General features: G+C 36.4%; 1 protein-coding gene across 2 annotated transcripts in view; it reads right to left on the reverse strand.

Annotated features, from left to right (window-relative positions):
* The window catches only part of mylka (myosin, light chain kinase a), a 260,728-nt gene that overhangs the window by 85,549 nt on the left and 156,951 nt on the right, over positions 1-18,228 (reverse strand). For both annotated transcript variants that reach the window (XM_028806474.2, XM_028806473.2), the window contains 4 exons: positions 14,314-14,451; positions 9,595-9,792; positions 702-948; positions 40-120 (listed from right to left, as the gene is read on the reverse strand). In XM_028806474.2, the coding sequence (XP_028662307.1) occupies positions 40-120; positions 702-948; positions 9,595-9,792; positions 14,314-14,451 (664 nt within the window). The remainder of the gene's footprint in view (positions 1-39; positions 121-701; positions 949-9,594; positions 9,793-14,313; positions 14,452-18,228) is intronic.

The following is an 18,228-nucleotide window of genomic DNA, read 5'->3' on the forward strand; positions in this document are numbered from 1 at the left end:
CAAGTAGTACATAAATAGAAGCCTGGGAATTTTACTTACGTTTGATGAGTCTCCTCGCTGGATAATAAACTCTCTTGGACAATCAGAGACACGAGGCAGCTGCAGCCGCCAACAGAGTTTCTGTGAGCAATACAAAACAAAAGAAATAAATAAAGCACAATATATTTTAGGCTTGCAGAGAACTCCAAGAGGTCTGATTACGAGGGGCTCTTGGATTAGCAGAAGCAGTCTGTGATCTGAGCTGTTCCAAAGTTTCTCATGTTTGCTTACTGTTTATTTAGACTAGAGTAGCTATTGGCCTTTCTTAAACTAGGCTCCCCCTTTTTGTACAGCTATCTCAATGAACTGCACAGCTAATCACCATCCATCAGAGAGTTTATATTAAAATGCTAAATGTTCAAGCCATATATGGTGCTTACCATTTATTCCTTGTTCGGCTAGAATACCAGAGAGACCCTCACAACTGTGTCTCATTACAAGCACTTCCTTTTACTTTGCTCTGTACACAATACAAGCCTTTCTTAAAACAGTATCTCTAGCTATGTAATTCAATTTGTGAAGAGAGAAGTACTACAAGGCCAATGTAATAAAAATGACATTTTTAAGTGAAATATAAACAAAGACTGACAATTCAAGAGTGTTTTAATTTAAACTACAAAATACACAAAATGCAAAGACACTATTAGGAAATTAGTACATACTTTAGTTTTACTTCATACTCCCCGGCGTGGTACGTCTTCACTTTCCTAATTAGTAAGGTAATGACATCTTCATTTCGGACTATATCAAAGCCTTCTCCTGGGACCACTTCTTCTCCATCTTTAAACCACTTGAAATCAGGAAAGGGATCACCGGCTATGGCACAGGAAAGAAGGGTTCTCTGCCCCAATTCTGCAGTAACCGACTTTGGTTTGCTTATAAACCAAGGCTGAACACCATACTGAGGCTCTGTCATGAAAACAAGCACGAAGCAATTTAATGGCATATTAAATAAATCAATTTAACACATTCTATAACTTTAGCATTTTTCAAGTAGCTATTTTAAGATTATGACTTAAAGGATCATTTATGTATTTTTATAGCCAAATTTATTTAATCACAATCATAATGTAGCATTCATTTGTCCAGGAACTTTGTATTATTAAATGAAGCTTAATTTTACAGACACATTTTAAAAGGTGTTCCCCACAGTAACTTAATACAGCAGTCTATGGAACACCAAACGACCGCCTTAAAGCTTATCAAATATATCCAACAAAGTCCCACTCCCTGCGGCAAAGGCATTTCACTTGATATAAAAAGATAGCATATTTGTCTAATTTCACTAGAAAAAATATAGCCTGAACGTTTAGATCACTATCAAACTATGAATGCAACTACACCATTCATAAAGAAAGCCAAAAGAATCCACAATCAAGTGTGTGTGTGTATAGTTGCCACATATGGAAAGAGTAAATGAAATAAATGGGGGCTCACAGAAATGCATTATATTTTTGCAAATTAATATGGATAAACAATTTTACGATATGTGTAAAATCCCAAGACATGAATCAATACACTGGAACGTTCTTGGCTTGGAAGTGGCTGTTTTAAGGTTTACGTTTCATGTTCAATCTGGTACCTGACAGATCACCATCATAATCTGCTGAGGAAGACAATTTTGTGTTTTTAATTTACAAATAATGAGTTATTTTATGAGAGAACATTCCAGAACAAATCAATGAATGCCATGACTTTGAAAAAAATAACTGACTTCACAAACACTGAAATTATCCTTTATGTATTCAACAGCACCTATAATGAAATCATATTTTTAAGCAAAGGTTGTGCAAGTTTGCTTTAAAAATAATCAACTTCTTGATTGATTACATAATGTTTCAACCTAAAATTAAAAACAAACATGCATATGAACAGATTTAAAGGGCTGATATATATATACTCTTAGCCATAAATATACATGGTACTGTGTATGTATATGCGACAGCAAGTGCTACAATTGACTAGTGCCTAACCAGTGTTCTATCCAAATTGCACCTAATATTGCTATGGTAGGATTTGGCCCCTTTGACTCTGAACTAGATTATGCAGGTTCAAAAATAAAATCATTTAAGTAAATGCATTTGACCAGCGCCACCCACAAATTAATAATTTGCTCTAACACTACACTTCATACACTAAATTTCTGAATAGGTTTTATAGAAAAACAGCATATTAAAATGCCTATAGTTAAGGTAGATTATATTTTTTAAGCAGAGCTAGCTGCTAATGCTAACTAATGCTTATCATGGATTTAAAGTAGGAATATGCAGAAACTGGTTCAGTTATTTACTGAGAGCAATGCTTCTTGTTGTCCCAATGTGAAGAGTAAGAGCTTACTGCTTATGGATGATAAAATTAAAACCTAACTTGTTCTTTTTCAAAAATTACTTAGAATAGTGTGGAATATCTGCATATATTTAAAAATAATACCAATATCAAACTGACATTTTATACAATGTATTTCTAAAGTGTACACCATTCTAATGCATTTAGAAGTACAAAATGTTATAATAGAATTGTTTCTAATTTACTTAATACAGGGTAAATCCCATTATAGCGAACACCAAAGTAACAAAACTTTCAGTATATTGAATACTTGTGGGCCTGGACAAACATTCATAAAACCTAATGTTAAACGAATCTTGTTTTAATGAAATGCAAGTCTCAGGATAACGAACGTTTTGTGACCAAAAGTGACCACAGAACACAAAAATGCAATGCAGAAAATACTTAAATGCCACTCCTACACATTCTGCATTGAGTGTTTGGAGCCCTGCAATAGGTTTTCTCAAAGAGAGAGACAGTCTGTTGCGAAACTTCCAGTCTCAGGCAGGCTCAGGGAGTGTATATTCATGACATCATACACACGGCCGAACTCTGAGTCCACCAAGCGTCTGTGTAGGTAGTTGTATTGTGCGCGGATACCGTACTGTTGGAGTTTCATAGGGCTTCTCATAGTTTTCTTTAAGAAGAACTTAAAAAAAAATAAAAGTGAGAAATTGTGTCAGTTTATGCTGTACAAGAAAAATTAGCAATCCTGGAAAAACTACCAGATATGTTTCAAGGATCTTCCCTGGCCAGAATAAAAGAAGAGGACAGGGAAGGACTGTCTCTGAAGGGTGTTTATTCCCCTAGGCATTAGATGCCAGCAGCCCTCCATAGCGGCGCCCATTCGGGAACTAGCAGGGAATGCCAGAAGTTGTAGTCCGGCAGCACAGCCCTGCTGGGATCTGTGGGTGCCACAGGCAAATGTGCTCCCCAACTTATGTGACTTCCATATGACCCAAAAGTACTTCCATCAGGCAGTAGTAATAGTAGTTAATAAAAAGGCCAGCATTCCCTTATTCAGGCAATACGAAGCTGGGAGGATGGAAGAAAACACTTGACTGGAGGAGGGCAGTGTGGTGGTGACAGGAGAGGAATTGTGAGAAGAAGTGGACTGTGGAGAGAGAAAACCTGTGTTTTGTCAATTTTGGAGGTATTGTGTATAATAAACACACCTTGGGGTTTGGGGCTTGCTAATGCCCCGGTTCCATCATCCAAGATATAATTAATATCATTTTAGAATAAGCATTTATATTGGGGGAAAAGGACATAAAAGGTTTTTTAAAGACTTGCTGTTGGTTCTCCTCACTTTCTCTCAGGTGGGGGTTTGATTCTGTTTTGTTACGTTCGACTGTATGTAATGTTATCTTCTTCATTGTATAAATTAGACTTGATCAAATGGAACATTATTTTCTGCAAATAAAAAAAAAATTCGGATGCAAGCATTAGTAAGTTTTGCGCCCTAGAAACAAATTTACATTACAGTAATTTACCGCTCTGATGCTGATCTTTCTAATCATAATTCAGGTCATTATGATAGCAATTCACAAGAAGAATTCATAATTAATTGCAGAAATACAGTATTTGAGGGTTCTTCCAGAGTTTCTCTTGCACGATTTGGCTCAATAACTAATCAGCACATCGTAATCTAATAAAATGCTTAAATTTCAAGTTTGGTATTTTTCCTTCCAGCCATTTCAGCTGTACACCATCTTCAAGAAACTCTGACGCACAGACAGATACCCACAATTGAGATATCAATGTTTTTGTTATCAGGGACCCTAAAATGTTGAGACCCAGCAAAAACAGGAGATTGAAATTTTTTACGAATCTAAAGCTTTTGCTCCTCTGCCATATATGACAGGTTATGGTGGGGGAGAGTGGAAAGCAAAAAAATATTTCTACAATGTTTTGAGTAGCTATAATAATAATCCTGAAACTCAATCCTAACTAACCTACTTATGTGTTTTGTTTCTTGTCAAAGTAATAAAAAGCCATTGTTATCTTAGTCATTTATCAACTGTCATCTTTCCCGCTACAGGGTCAAGTGTTGTTTTCACTGGTTGCAAAACAAAAAATGTCACTATGCTGTTCAATTGTTATCATAATCTTTTCATAATTAACTGTACACTTTTTAGTTCTAGGTCTACATTAGGAAATATATATGCAATGAAAAAAGGAATGGATTAATTCTCCTAAATTCATTCCTTATACATATTTTAGAGCAGTATCTTTATTGATTATTGATCATCTGTCAGTGATATTGACTGTTATATATATACTGTATATATACACACACACACACACACACAATATAATTCAAGCTGTATACAATCTTGTAGTTAATTTTGGGCTTAAATAATAGTTAATAGTTAAAAACTAGACAGAATGCTCTTTCCAATCATGTGCTGCACAATAAAATGACCAGTTCAGCTCTGAGATATAAAAAGAAAGTGACGACAACAATACAAATTCTAATTTTTGTAAATACAAAAGACACAATATTGTTGACAATAGAGAAAAATGACATAAATAAACAAGGAGTTGAGTTAAACCAAGAAATTGGAATCCAAGTACGATTCTCAAAGATAAATCTCAAATTATTGGTGATGTAATCATTTTTGTGAACTGCTGTGCAGCTTTAAAGATGTAACTGAATAAATGTTTATGTATACATTAAATTAAACACATTATGTAAAAAATTAAGTTTATTTTTCTATAGTGCTCTTCACCTAGTAAAATGTAAAATGCAAACTTTACTAAATACAGAACTGGTACACATAAAGACATAGTTTAAACACACAGGAAAACAAAATAATTTGTAACAGGTTAATATAAAGGAAAATCAATAATACCATGTTTCCCCGAAAATAAGACCGGGTCTTATATTAATTTTTGCTCCAAAAGATGCACTAGGGCTTATTTTCAGGGGATACTCTCTTATATTTATTCATGTACAACAATATATATTTATCCAAATAGTCATGTCATCTTCTTCTGGAATATCGTCATAATTCTCCACATTCACACCCTGAATTTCTTGCTACCCCAGCCGCTTTTAGGATCCTCCAGGATCGATGTGCGTACTTCGATGTTTGATGAATGTTTCAATGTGGTGAAGCAAAATGCCGACATACAAATGCACTCGTGGTGCTTTTATATTCAAGCGTTGCATAATTCCCCAAAGTAATGACACGATGTATTTTAAGAGACTCACATACCATCTTTTTTTGTGCTGTCTTTTTTTTTTTTTTTGCTCCTTCACAATACCATCAGAATGTACGGCGGCGTATTTGAGCCACAGAGGAAAAAAAAAAAAAGGACATAATGAAAATGTCTATTTTGTGATTAAAGTGGAAATTCCGGCTTTAAACTCGAAATGTCCTCTATAACCTTATAGTTTGCTTTATCATTAAAGTAGACCGTTGTAAACGTCATCTTAAAACCGACCCAGTTGTTAATCGCTGGGGCTTCCTCCTGACCTGACAGCAGCGGCAAGCAGCAATAGATCGCCACACAGAACATATTAAATTTATAATATTCCAGCTCTCTGCACATTTAGAATTCTTAGATTTATACTTGATATTACTTTCATGATGAAATGCATTAAAATGTGTATATTACATTTTACAGATAAATCATTAACTTTGTTTAAATAATGAATACTGTTAATAGTTACACATATGGGGGTGGCACGGTGGCAGAGTGGTAGCATTGCTTTCTCGTAGGGAGTCACGTCACTAATGTTCCCTGCCTTGAGTTTGCATGTTTTCCTGGTGGGTTTCCACAATGTGCTCATTTTTCCATCCAAAGACTGAAGGTTTGGGGATTTGGTGAAGCTACAATGACACCAGTGTATGTGTGTGCTTGCGATGAGCTGATGCCCCGTCCAGGGATTTTGTTTCTATCTTGCGCCAATGCTTCTGGAATGAACACATGCCTGAATTGATGGATGTAATCATTAAACATCCTTTTCAGAGACATTGTGGCAAGGTGTCCTTGGAATTTAATGGATGTTTTGGGCACATGCATCGCATCGCGTGAAGTATAAACCTGGCCTTAGGCACCTTACTTTTCAGCTGACGATCTTGACTAGGGCTTATTTTTGGGGTAGGGCTTATATTACAGAGCAGCCTGAAAATCATGCTAGGGCTTATTTTCGGGGAAACAAGGTATCTATCAATTAATTGTTTAGCTGGCAACAAAGGACAGTAAACCTCCGCTGAACATTCAAGTTGACCAAAGAAAGTAATTTTCCTTTTAATTTGAATTACAGTAAGTCACATCAACGAAATTACACACATCCCTTGCAAAAAAAAAAAAAAAAAAAAAAAAAAAACAAAACGGCAAATTTTATTCTATTTATCATAAAATTAATAGGTCAAAGGATTGTTGGATCATTTTATATGCAAATACTATCCCCAATTGTTCATCACAATCAATGACTTGATAATTAAACTCTACGCAAGTGTTTTTCAACTGGTGCACCATGGAAACAACAGTGTAGAGCCCCTGAGTCAAGACCTCAGAGTCCTGTCTAAGGAGGACGGGACTACCTGGAGAAGCAGCCATGTGATCGCTGTTTTGCAGACACAGCAGTTAGAGAGGACTTTAGCAGCTAGGAGACATGTCAGCAGTCCATCTGCCTGGGTGTGTGTTCACCAGTGACACTCACAGAGCTGAGGGCCAAGAGTTGCCTCTGACCCAGAGCGAGGACCACCTGTATCAGTCGGGCAAAGGAACAAAGCAGCTGGGAAATGCACCCAAAGTGCTCACTAAGTGTTGTGTCTGCGAACAGTAATCTCTGAGTTGCTTTTTTTGCTGCCCCCATCCTGCCCCTTTGGACAGTTTAACAAGTCTAAGAGATTTAATGCTTTTTTGGTTGGTAGCCTTGGGATTTTTTGGGTTACAAAATGTGTGCCACCACAGAAAACACAGCTCTACCTATACCTTTGATCCTGGAATGCTAAAAAAGATCTCCACAGCTACTATCTCACTTAAAAACTGACACAGTGCATTACCTGGATGGTTATGTTGCATTCTTTGCATAAATTAGTGAAGATACTGCAAACTTGAATAATGGGAAGGGATAATCATTACATTTCTGTTTTGTAGAAATTTGTCATTATATTAGGGCAGTCAGCACTGTAAGCTACCTGTCAGACTGGCGAGTTAAATACAGAGGTGCTAGAACAGCTGTACTGAATTAAAATTTAAACAGGTCCGACACACAAAATTTTCTCCTATTAAAAGGTCCAAAACTCACATTTGTGCTATGATTCAGATCCCTATATATGTAATCATTGAATGTCTATAAAAAAAATAAATAACGTATACAGTCATTATCAAAGCATTTCAACAATATTTTCAATTTTCAGTAAGGACTTTAAACATATGGACCCTTTGAATTTAATTGGCTTTGTATGGAATACAAATAACTATCTTTAACATAACATATAAGTCAAATAAACAACTGTTTATTAAAAAAATAAAAGTAAGCCTATCACATTCACATTTTAAGTAAAAGAAAACAGAACCATTTGAATAAAAGGACAAAGCCGGTTATACTTCCTTAGAAGGCTGGCTTCCTTCAACATCTGCAATAAGATGCTGCAGATGTTCTATCAAACAGTTGTGGCGAGCGCCCTCTTCTACGCAGTGGTGTGCTGGGGAGGCAGCATTAAGAGGAAAGACGCCTCACGCCTGGACAAACTGGTGAGGAAGGCAGGCTCTATTGTTGGCATGGAGCTGGACAGTTTAACATCTGTGGCAGAGCGAAGGGCACTCAGCAGGCTCCTATCAATTATGGAGAATCCACTGCATCCACTAAATAATGTCATCTCCAGACAGAAGAGCAGCTTCAGCGACAGACTGCTGTCACTGTCCTGCTCCACAGACAGATTGAGGAGATCGTTCCTCCCCCAAACTATGCGACTCTTTAATTCCACCAGGGGGGGGTAAACGTTAATATTTAACATTATACATAGTTATTGTCTGTTTTTTTCACCTGTATTATTATCATTCTTTAATTTAATATTATTTATTGTATCAGTATGCTGCTGCTGAAGAATGTGAATTTCCCATCGGGATTAATAAAGTATCTATCTATCTATCTATCTATCTATCTATCTATCTATCTATCTCTATCTAAAACTAAAAAGAGTACTCCTTTACAACGGTCCCATCAGAAAATGTTATGTTGCCCCAAAATGCATGCTGCTGGGCTTTAAATGAATGTGAGGGGACTCTGGTGGATCTGTCATAGTTGACTCTCAGTTCTGTTATTTTACGTGCCCTTACTTCGGGCTGTCATGGATATATCTGCACAAACGATCAGTGTTTTCTCTCATAATGGTGCTTCACATTGCTACTTTTTACTAACAGAACACATGCGAGACACTGATTTTGAACTACCAGCACGAATGATGAACATATATTGGTTTGTCCATTCACCAATGAAAGTTCAGTTTTTTGATTCTACTTTCCTTTTATGGAACAAGCCATGCTCCCTGTTTCCCGTTATCTCCTTCTGCAGCATCTGCAGGTTTTACAACTGCATTGATTCACTCCCCATTGAGTGACACAAATAGACATGTACACCTCAAGAAGGTTTGGGGTGGGGGGGATTGAAGATTCCTGCAAGAATGTTATCAGTCATTCTCATTCATTTATCAGAAGTGTGTCAATGTCTGGATAGTGCTGTCACTCAGTCTGCATCCGCCATTTGGTGATGCCTGAACTACAGACATATTTTGGTTTTAGTTTCACTCAAAGATAACTTATTTAGCACTCTATGTGACATGACATCGAATCAATCTTCTTCCAGAAACATGACATGAAAAAAAAAAAAAGAATAAAAATAAAGAGCATAATTTTTACCTTTGCAACGTTTCTCTAGCATTGCATCAGGATTTCAATAAATCCCTCCTCCATATCCCCTTTCCTCCCGCTCCCCTGCACCTAATGTCAAGATGTATAAATCAAGAAAACAAACACAAATGCTACATATTGACATGGGGCGTATTGCTGTGAACCACGTAATATGACATTTTAAACCTTTAAATGAAAAATTTATTTCATAAAATTTTTAAAGGTAGTACATAAATACGGTACTGGATGAATGTAATTCTTTAGGCACACACTTTAACTTTATAAATAAAATTAAAACAAAACATTTTTTTTACATGAAAATGCCCCCCTGACCAAAGCACTGCCAAGGCATGATCATACCTTGCACTGTTAATGTGGCTTCTGTACGAGACTCTCCCAATTCATTCCAGGCTTCACACATGTACTTTCCAGTATCTTCAGGAAATACCTCTTGAATGCACAAGCTATACTCATTTCCAACATTCTCAAAATGGAAATCTTCAGATTCTTGTATTTCTTTTCCATTCTGAAGCCAAACAAGTTCAGGTTTTGGATTACCTAACAACCAAAAAATAAATTAGTTATACAACCTTAGCAGTATATATGACTATATGCACAACTCTGGTCTAAATCACTGTTTTCAGCCTTTGGCCAAAGTACAGGAGGTGGGCTCTTTCTTCTTATATATCTGTTATATACAAAGTTGACTTAGAAAATGAGTAAATGTATTAATGAAGTTTTATTTTTCTACTTGTTTATATACAATGCTCTCCATTATTAGCATCAATTAGGAAAGGGCTAAAGTAGATTTCAACTCTGTGTGTCTTTGACTAGCAGATGAATAAATCTTTATTACTTTTTTCAGGCAAGTTTGAATCACTGCAATATCAAAAATGTATTCCCATCTACAGTATATTGTAGCAGAATGAAATAAAATTTGAAGAAAAAAAAAATCTGTTTCCTGAAATTAAGCTTAGAGAAAAAGATCTTTAAGCAGGTTAAGGGCCCATAAGAAATATTCAAATGTTCCTATTGCCAAATTGAATAGTTAACATGGACACAGTGAAAATTTTTTAACAAAAAGCATAGACAATACGTAAGTGCAAGTCCCACAAACATACTCACTATACATCCAGTTCTAATGGACCACCCAAACAGTTCAGTACGAAATAAAGATCACCAGCAGAGTTCCCTGGTAAGCGTTTAATTAAGGTTTGCAATTGCCATTGTCCATGCTGACCCCATACCTCCCATTCACAATAAAAAATAGTGTTTCAAACTTTTACAAAATATGAACTGTAAATCATGCAACATTATACTCCAAACAAAACCCACATGCTACAGCCCACAATAATTCTCTGCTTACTCATTTCGCAATCATTGATCCTGTTGCCTCAATAAGGAATGTTTTAAGAAAGTCATTATGCCTTAGAGCTTGTAGTTCCATGTCACATTTGACCCTTCATATGGTTTCTCTCTTCTCCTACCATTTAAAATGAATGGAATGACCAGAACAATCAGATACCTGGCTCCCATTTTCCTGGGCAATTCTTAAAAAAATGTTCTGTTCACTCACAATCTATTCTCCACTGTTATCCCTTCCAATCCTTATAGAGCCATACAACAACCCTTAAATATTTATAAGAACTTTCACTGTTTTCTTTCCAGTGCATCCCTCCACCAAAATGGGATTAAATTACCCTCTTTAGCCAATATAAACAGTATAATACCCCCTTAGGAATATAGACCCTATTAACAATGTAACTCCCGGAGACCTAAAAAAGTAAGCCCTTGAAGTGCTAGCAAGAATTAAGATTCTAATTTCTCCTTTATAAAGTAAATAGCCATCCTCTAGCTTCACTTTACTATCAGCCACAGAACACTCATAGTAATCAAATTCCCTCTGTCCTAGTACTGAAAGGCACTTTTCCCCCCCAACAAAACATATTCTAGCATATAAAGTTTTAGCCAAATCATATCACAGTTAAAGAATTCTTTAAAAACAGAAAACAACTTTGCTCAGATGAGGTCTTTTCAAACAGAATCATTATCTTTAAATAACCTTAATACAAATTAGTAACAGAGGACTGCATTTTCTATTAGTTCCTTAGAAATTTCGATTAAAGATGTTAGAGTAAGACAAATGAGTGACAAAGAAAAATCCCTGGAGGTGCAGGGTTTATCATGCCATTATCAACATTTCCGCTTTTGCCAAGTTACGGAATGTAAATCAGTAAGCACAGGATTTTGTGGAAAGAAGCAACTGTGAAGGATATTCATGGAAGTCATCACACATTTAAGACCAATGTTTTCATTACAGATTGCACCTCATGCCCAGAGTTAAATACTGTAAAATACAAACACGTTTTGAGACAATCACTAATTTTATGTAATTACAATCTGCTGGTTTTGATTTTTTTTCCTCTTTAAATTAAAATTTTTTTGGCTAGTAAGCTTCTGCATAACCAGTCATGCAACAGATATTTAAAGCTCCATGTATTTGTGAAAGTGACAATTAAAAGAAACTGTAGATCATAGATGTTATTTGTTATAACAAATATTATTAGAGCAATATAGGCATCTCTGCATTTTTAATGCAATCTCTTCCTCTTCCAATTCAAAATGCGAGTTCCTGTGCTAAACAGAAGGTTGCTTAATATCCACACACATGAAGGAGTCATCTTTTTTAATTAAAGGATACACTGAAAAAGTCCAAATTCAATAAAGCACCTTTTTATCATTTTGGCTGAATATACGTCTCCATAGTCAGCTTTAGTTGCTGTGGCAAACAGGCTCCGTTTCTTTCACTCAGCTGGGCAAAACATACACTTCTTTCCCTCTTACTGCACAAGTCAACTCCTCAGATTCCCATTTCACAACTTATTACTCTACTTTCTCCACTCCACAGACTGCACTTCCTCATGTACCAAGTTACAGTACCAAGAGGACTACAACAACCTATTTATCATAGTGATTTGAAAAACAGAGCCTAAGAGGAAATAAAAGGAAATTTAAAGAATGTTGGCTGAGTAATCTGAAGTGAAAACAAATTGGAATATCACCAGCAGAAATATATGTTAATTTTTTGATGAGTTCAACTCTGCCTTTCCATTCACTTTTGTATTATATATGTTTCACTACCAGCATAAAAATATAAGTGCGATCAAAGAGTGTGGACTGAAAGGTCAAGTATAGCATCTCCATCAATATTATAGAACTACATTTTTATAATTTAAAAAGTCATTGCTTATCTGAATCAAATATCTCACAATGAATAGAACAGACATACAGTAATCATATTTAATCAATGAAAATTATTCCCCATCACAAAATAAAAGATTTAAAGATAATTGAAGGTCAGCGATCAAAATTAAGAGAACAAGTTGTACTAGTTAACAGCTGTTACTAATCTGGGAAATGGGCATAAATGAGCCCTGTGATAAACTGGTGTCTCATTCCAGAGCAGGTTCCCATCTTGCATTCAGTTGTCAAGATAAGCCTCATGCAAATGCATAAGCCAGTTAAAAAATGATTGGATAAAAGGATACAGTATGCACAGAGATAGGAGAATCACAACCATAAATATATTTCAATACACCTAAATATATTCCATTGATTTTAGCATATATAGGAGGAAGGCCAATTTTGATAATCAGACAAGTTCAAATGTGCAGAATTATGAATGGTTTGAACAATGTTGATTTATATTTTTGGCAATATACTGTACATTAACATTCATACTTATAACAATAACTTTCTTTTTACTGGATGAGTCACATTAAGTTTGCAACAAATGTGTTAGCATTTTAGTAGAATTGGTCAAGTCCATAAAGGGTGAAAAACGGTCTGCTTAAGTGATTCTTAGTATAGAGTGATACTTTTTAAAGCCACTGAGGAGGAACAAAAGCAATTTCTGTTTTACAGCAAATTCACACTTTGTACGGTAACTTGTTCTATATTACATCACTCCTAGATGATAGAAATAATACACTGCCTGGCCAAAAAAAAAAGTCGCCACCTGGATTTAACTAAGCAAATAGGTACGAGCCTCCTATTGGATAATTACTGCATGGGCGATTATCTATCAGCTGGCAACAAGTTATTTAACCCCAACTGGTGCAATGAGTTGCTTCTCATTTCTTAAACCACCATGTCGAAAGACACATCTCGTGGTCGCGGAAAAGATGTTAGTCTGTTTGAGAAGGGTCAAATCATTGGCATGCATCAAGCAGAGAAAACATCTAAGGAGATTGCAGAAACTACTAAAATTGGGTTAAGAACTGTCCAACGCATTATTAAAAACTGGAAGGATAGTGGGGACCCATCGTCTTCGAGGAAGAAATGTGGCCGGAAAAAAATCCTGAATGATCGTGATCGGCGATCACTTAAATGTTTGGTGAAATCAAATTGAAGAAAAACAACAGTAGAACTCAGGTCTATGTTTAATAGTGAAAGTAAGAGCATTTCCACATGCACAATGCGAAGGGAACTCAATGGATCCATCAATAGATTTTTTTCTTCCCTGATGGCACGGGCATATTCCAAGATGACAATGCCAGGATTCATTGGGCTCAAATTGTGAAAGAGTGGTTCAGGGAGCATGAGACATCATTTTCACACATGGATTGGCCACCAGAGTCCAGACCTTAACCCCATTGAGAATCTTTGGGATGTGCTGGAGAAGGCTTTGCGCAGCAGTCAGACTCTACCATCATCAATGCAAGATCTTGGTGAAAAATTAATGCAATACTGGATGGAACTAAATCTTGTGACATTGCAGAGGCTTATCGAAACAATGCCACAGCGAATGCGTGCCGTAATCAAAGCTAAAGTCGGTCCAATGAAATATTAGAGTGTGTGACCTTTTTTTTTGGTGGCGACTTTTTTTTTTGGCCAGGCAGTGTACGTAATCAAGGTCAAGAAAAGTACAAAAGGGACAAGGGTAAAATCTGCAACAGTCCTAGGAAGAGCTACTGGTATGGGGAAACAACATAATACGAGCGGATCAAAATTTTATTATAAGTTTCATAAGAACAGTGACAGGCAACACATTAACTGAAATTGTATACACTTGCCTACCTCTCACTTCCACTGTCATCCTGACCTGACTTCCATCCATAACTTGCAGATCATTTAGGCCTTTAACAAACACAGGTGCAAATTTCTTGTTTAGATTTTCTTCTTCTGAGCTCTTGCTGCATTTTGTAGCTTCTTTTTCTGAATACAAATAAAATAAGAATTTCACAAAAATGTCTGAAATATTTTTCATGTTTAAACACTTCCTAAAAAGTTAAATATTAAAGGTTAAACACAACATATAAACAATTTCCACAATTTACCAGTAGATATAGCTGAAAAATCAAAATGAAAGGAACAGTCCAATATAAAATTAAAATATTTTATTGGCAGGATTTCAGAAAATTATACACATGCTCTTGTTGAGTAGAAAGTGATAGCAGCTGTTACAGGTAAAACTGTAAACCCATTGAGTAATTCACAAATGATGATGAAAGTAGTGACCACATTTGAATGATAATGCTCCTACTCAGTCTACCAAAAACTGAGTGATCATGAAAGAAGATGACTAGTGAGGGACGCCATCAAGAGACCAATGAGAACAAACTACAGTAGCCGAATTTGGATAGATTGTGCAGACAACAACTATTGTCTGGGTACTTCACCAGTCGCAGCTTTATGAGAGAGTGGCAAAGAGAAGGCCACTGTTAAGAAAAACACATGACATTATGGCTAGAGTTTGTCAGAAAGCACATGGGAGACTCTGAAGTCTGTTGGAAGAGGGTTCAAGGGTCTGATGAGACCAAAATGTAGCTTTTTGGCAATCATATTAAATGGCATGTTTGGCATAAACCAAACCCTGCACGTTACAAAAAACACATCATCCTCATCATAAAGCCGTGGAGATGCTTTGAAAGGCTTGTGCGGGTAGCAGGTAAAATGAATGCAATAAAACACAAGGGAATCCTGAAGGACAACCTGATGCAACTTGCAAGAAACCTAACACCTTGGCAGAAGATTAGTTTTCCAGCAAGAACACGGCATCAAACATAAAACTAGAGCTGCCCAAGGATTAAAAACCTCCAAGTTAATGTCCTAGGGTGAGCAAGCCAAAGTCCAGATCTCAATTCAGTTGAGAAATTCTGAGACTTGAAAAAGGCTTTTAATTCACAATCAGCATGCAACCTGACAGAGCTTGAGCAGTTCTACAAAAAAGAATGAAGACAAATGTCAGTATGCTGTTGTGCAAAGCTGATAGACAGACACCTGTGCCCACAGACTCCAGGCTGTCATGGATGCTAAAGGTGCATCTGCTAAATCCAGACTTGAAGGGGATGATGCTTATGTGATCACTTGTTTTGTGTTTTACATTTGTAACTAATATAGAACACTTCACAAAGATCTGTTTTCACTTTGATATTAAAATTTCACCTTTCATTGCCTAACTAAACAAATTGAAATATACAAGCTTTCAAAGCAGCTCAGGACTCTTCTTCAGGCAATTTTCACATGTACAATAAACATTACTATTATAATAATCACAAAATAAAAATTGATTCAGTTTTGTTAAAATGCATTTAAAACCAAATAATTTTTGCATTATCTATAGCAAATGTTTTTTGTAAAGAATTGCATGAGCCACCGAACAAACAGTTAGGGACGTGGGAGTTTGTATCCCCAGTCCACACATAAACATTTCAGGCCCCATGGGAGTACTTAGAAAACAAGAATATGAAAGAAAATAAAGGCAGATTTCTAAACACGTTCTGAGATTATTAAATGGTACAATGTTTCCAGCTATGATAATATCAGTTACTTGTACTGCATGCTGCAGCAATCCAGTGCTGAAGAGCAATATTTTTTTCTAAATTTGTTTAAAAATAACAGACAGTTTTCAAAACAATTCCTCATCCTTTAAAAATATCCATTTTTAATATATAAGCAACAGACTGATGTTCAAAGAGAGTTAATAGGCGATTGGATAAGTAATACATTAACAGTCACGCAGAATTTCTTTACACTTTCAGAACACATTCAGTTGCACTAGAGATTGCATGCACCATTTATTACAGTAGCTAACTCTAGTCAGTACACGGATGAAAGTCAAGTCAGTAAACAGAAGTCACAAGAATAATAATTTGTGTCCTTTATTTCAAACAAAGAGCACACCAAAAGACAGACACAGCATCAGCCTTGAAGAAAAAAAAAACACATTTGTTTATGTCTCTTGCAGAAGTAAAACTACACTGGAGGGCCACACACAAGCAAGGGAGTCTTTTGATATATGTGTGACTGTTTATTCACAATGTATGAAAAATCACAGTGCAAACCCCACACAAATTAAAAGACAACATAAGTGAGTGGAAAGGCAAGGTAAGAAATAAGGTGTTGAGAATGAGTAACATGAACTCAAAGCAAAGTGTCTCACCCTCCTACTTGTCATCTGAGAACAAAAACAAAAAGTACCAAATATTACTGTAATTATGCTTCTAACTTATGTTTTGCACTTATCTATCTTCTATTATAAAGACATCACAAACCAGGTCAAAAAAATGGCTCAACAAACAGCTGGAAACACTTCAGATAACCATCACTGGTAAATGTCATTAACAATCTGCTGGCCAAGCCCATAATAAAGCTTTTTCCTCATGTATTTATGTCATTTGGTTTTATAGCTTGATATGCTATTGACCTGCAGTATACTCTACTTTGCACAATGACTTAGAATGTTGGAAACAAGGTGAACACTACACAGTGGCAAGCTTCCACAGTATCATCATTGATATTATTTACTTGACAGTTCTGGAATATGGTCAGGAGTAGACTTCGCTGAAAAGATCTACAAAGTTACTGCCAAACAGAAAAACTGACTGTGCCTTGGTCTAAAAAAAAGCTGTATGAACACATTTAGTTCATATACAGGTACACATTATATATTAACCCACACGCACACAGTATTGCGCAAAAGCTCTAAACTGGCAGTATGGGTACCATTGCTTGTGAAGGAACTGTATAAACACTGGACTAAATACAAACATTGATACAAATGTTAAAAGGTTCATTCTACAGACTCTCTAGGATAAATGCTACCTGTGCACCTTTCAGCCAAATTCATTTAAAATTATGACTTTCACTTAAAATATACAGTGATCCCTCGCTATATCGTGCTTCGCCTTTCACGGCTTCACTCCATCGCGGATTTTATATGTAAGCATATTTAAATATATATCGCAGATTTTTTGCTGGTTCGCGGATTTCTGCGGACAATGGGTCTTTTAATTTCTGGTTAGGGTTAGTCAGTTGGATTGCCCAGTTGATTTCATACAAGGGACGCTATTGGCAGATGGCTGAGAAGCTACCCAGCTTACTTTTCTCTCTCTCTCTTGCGCTGACTTTCTCTGATCCTGACGTAGGGGGTGTGAGCAGGGGGGCTGTTCGCACACCTAGACGATACGGACGCTCGTCTAAAAATGCTGAAAGATTATCTTCACGTTGCTACCTTCTGTGTGCAGCTGCTTCGTGAAGCGATATGCTGCACGGTGCTTCGCATACTTAAAAGCTCAAAGGGCACGTATTGATTTTTCACTGTTTGTTTTTCTTTGTCTCTCTCTCCCTCTCTCTCTCTCTCTCCCTGCTCCTGACGGAGGGGGTGTGAGCTGCCGCCTTCAACAGCTTTGTACCGGCGGTGCTTCGCATACTTAAAAGCAAACAGCCCTATTGATTTGTTTGCTTTCCTCTCTGTTTCTGACAGTCTGTGCTCCTGACGCACAGTCCTTTGAAGAGGAAGATATGTTTGCATTCTTTTAATTGTGAGATGGAACTGTCATCTCTGTCTTGTCATGGAGCACAGTTTAAACTTTTGAAAAAGAGACAAATGTTTGTTTGCAGTGTTTGAATAACGTTCCTGTCTCTCTACAACCTCCTGTGTTTCTGCGCAAATCTGTGACCCAAGCATGACAATATAAAAATAACCATATA

The sequence above is a fragment of the Erpetoichthys calabaricus genome, chromosome 8 (assembly GCF_900747795.2).
Source record: "Erpetoichthys calabaricus chromosome 8, fErpCal1.3, whole genome shotgun sequence".
NCBI lineage: Eukaryota > Metazoa > Chordata > Cladistia > Polypteriformes > Polypteridae > Erpetoichthys > Erpetoichthys calabaricus.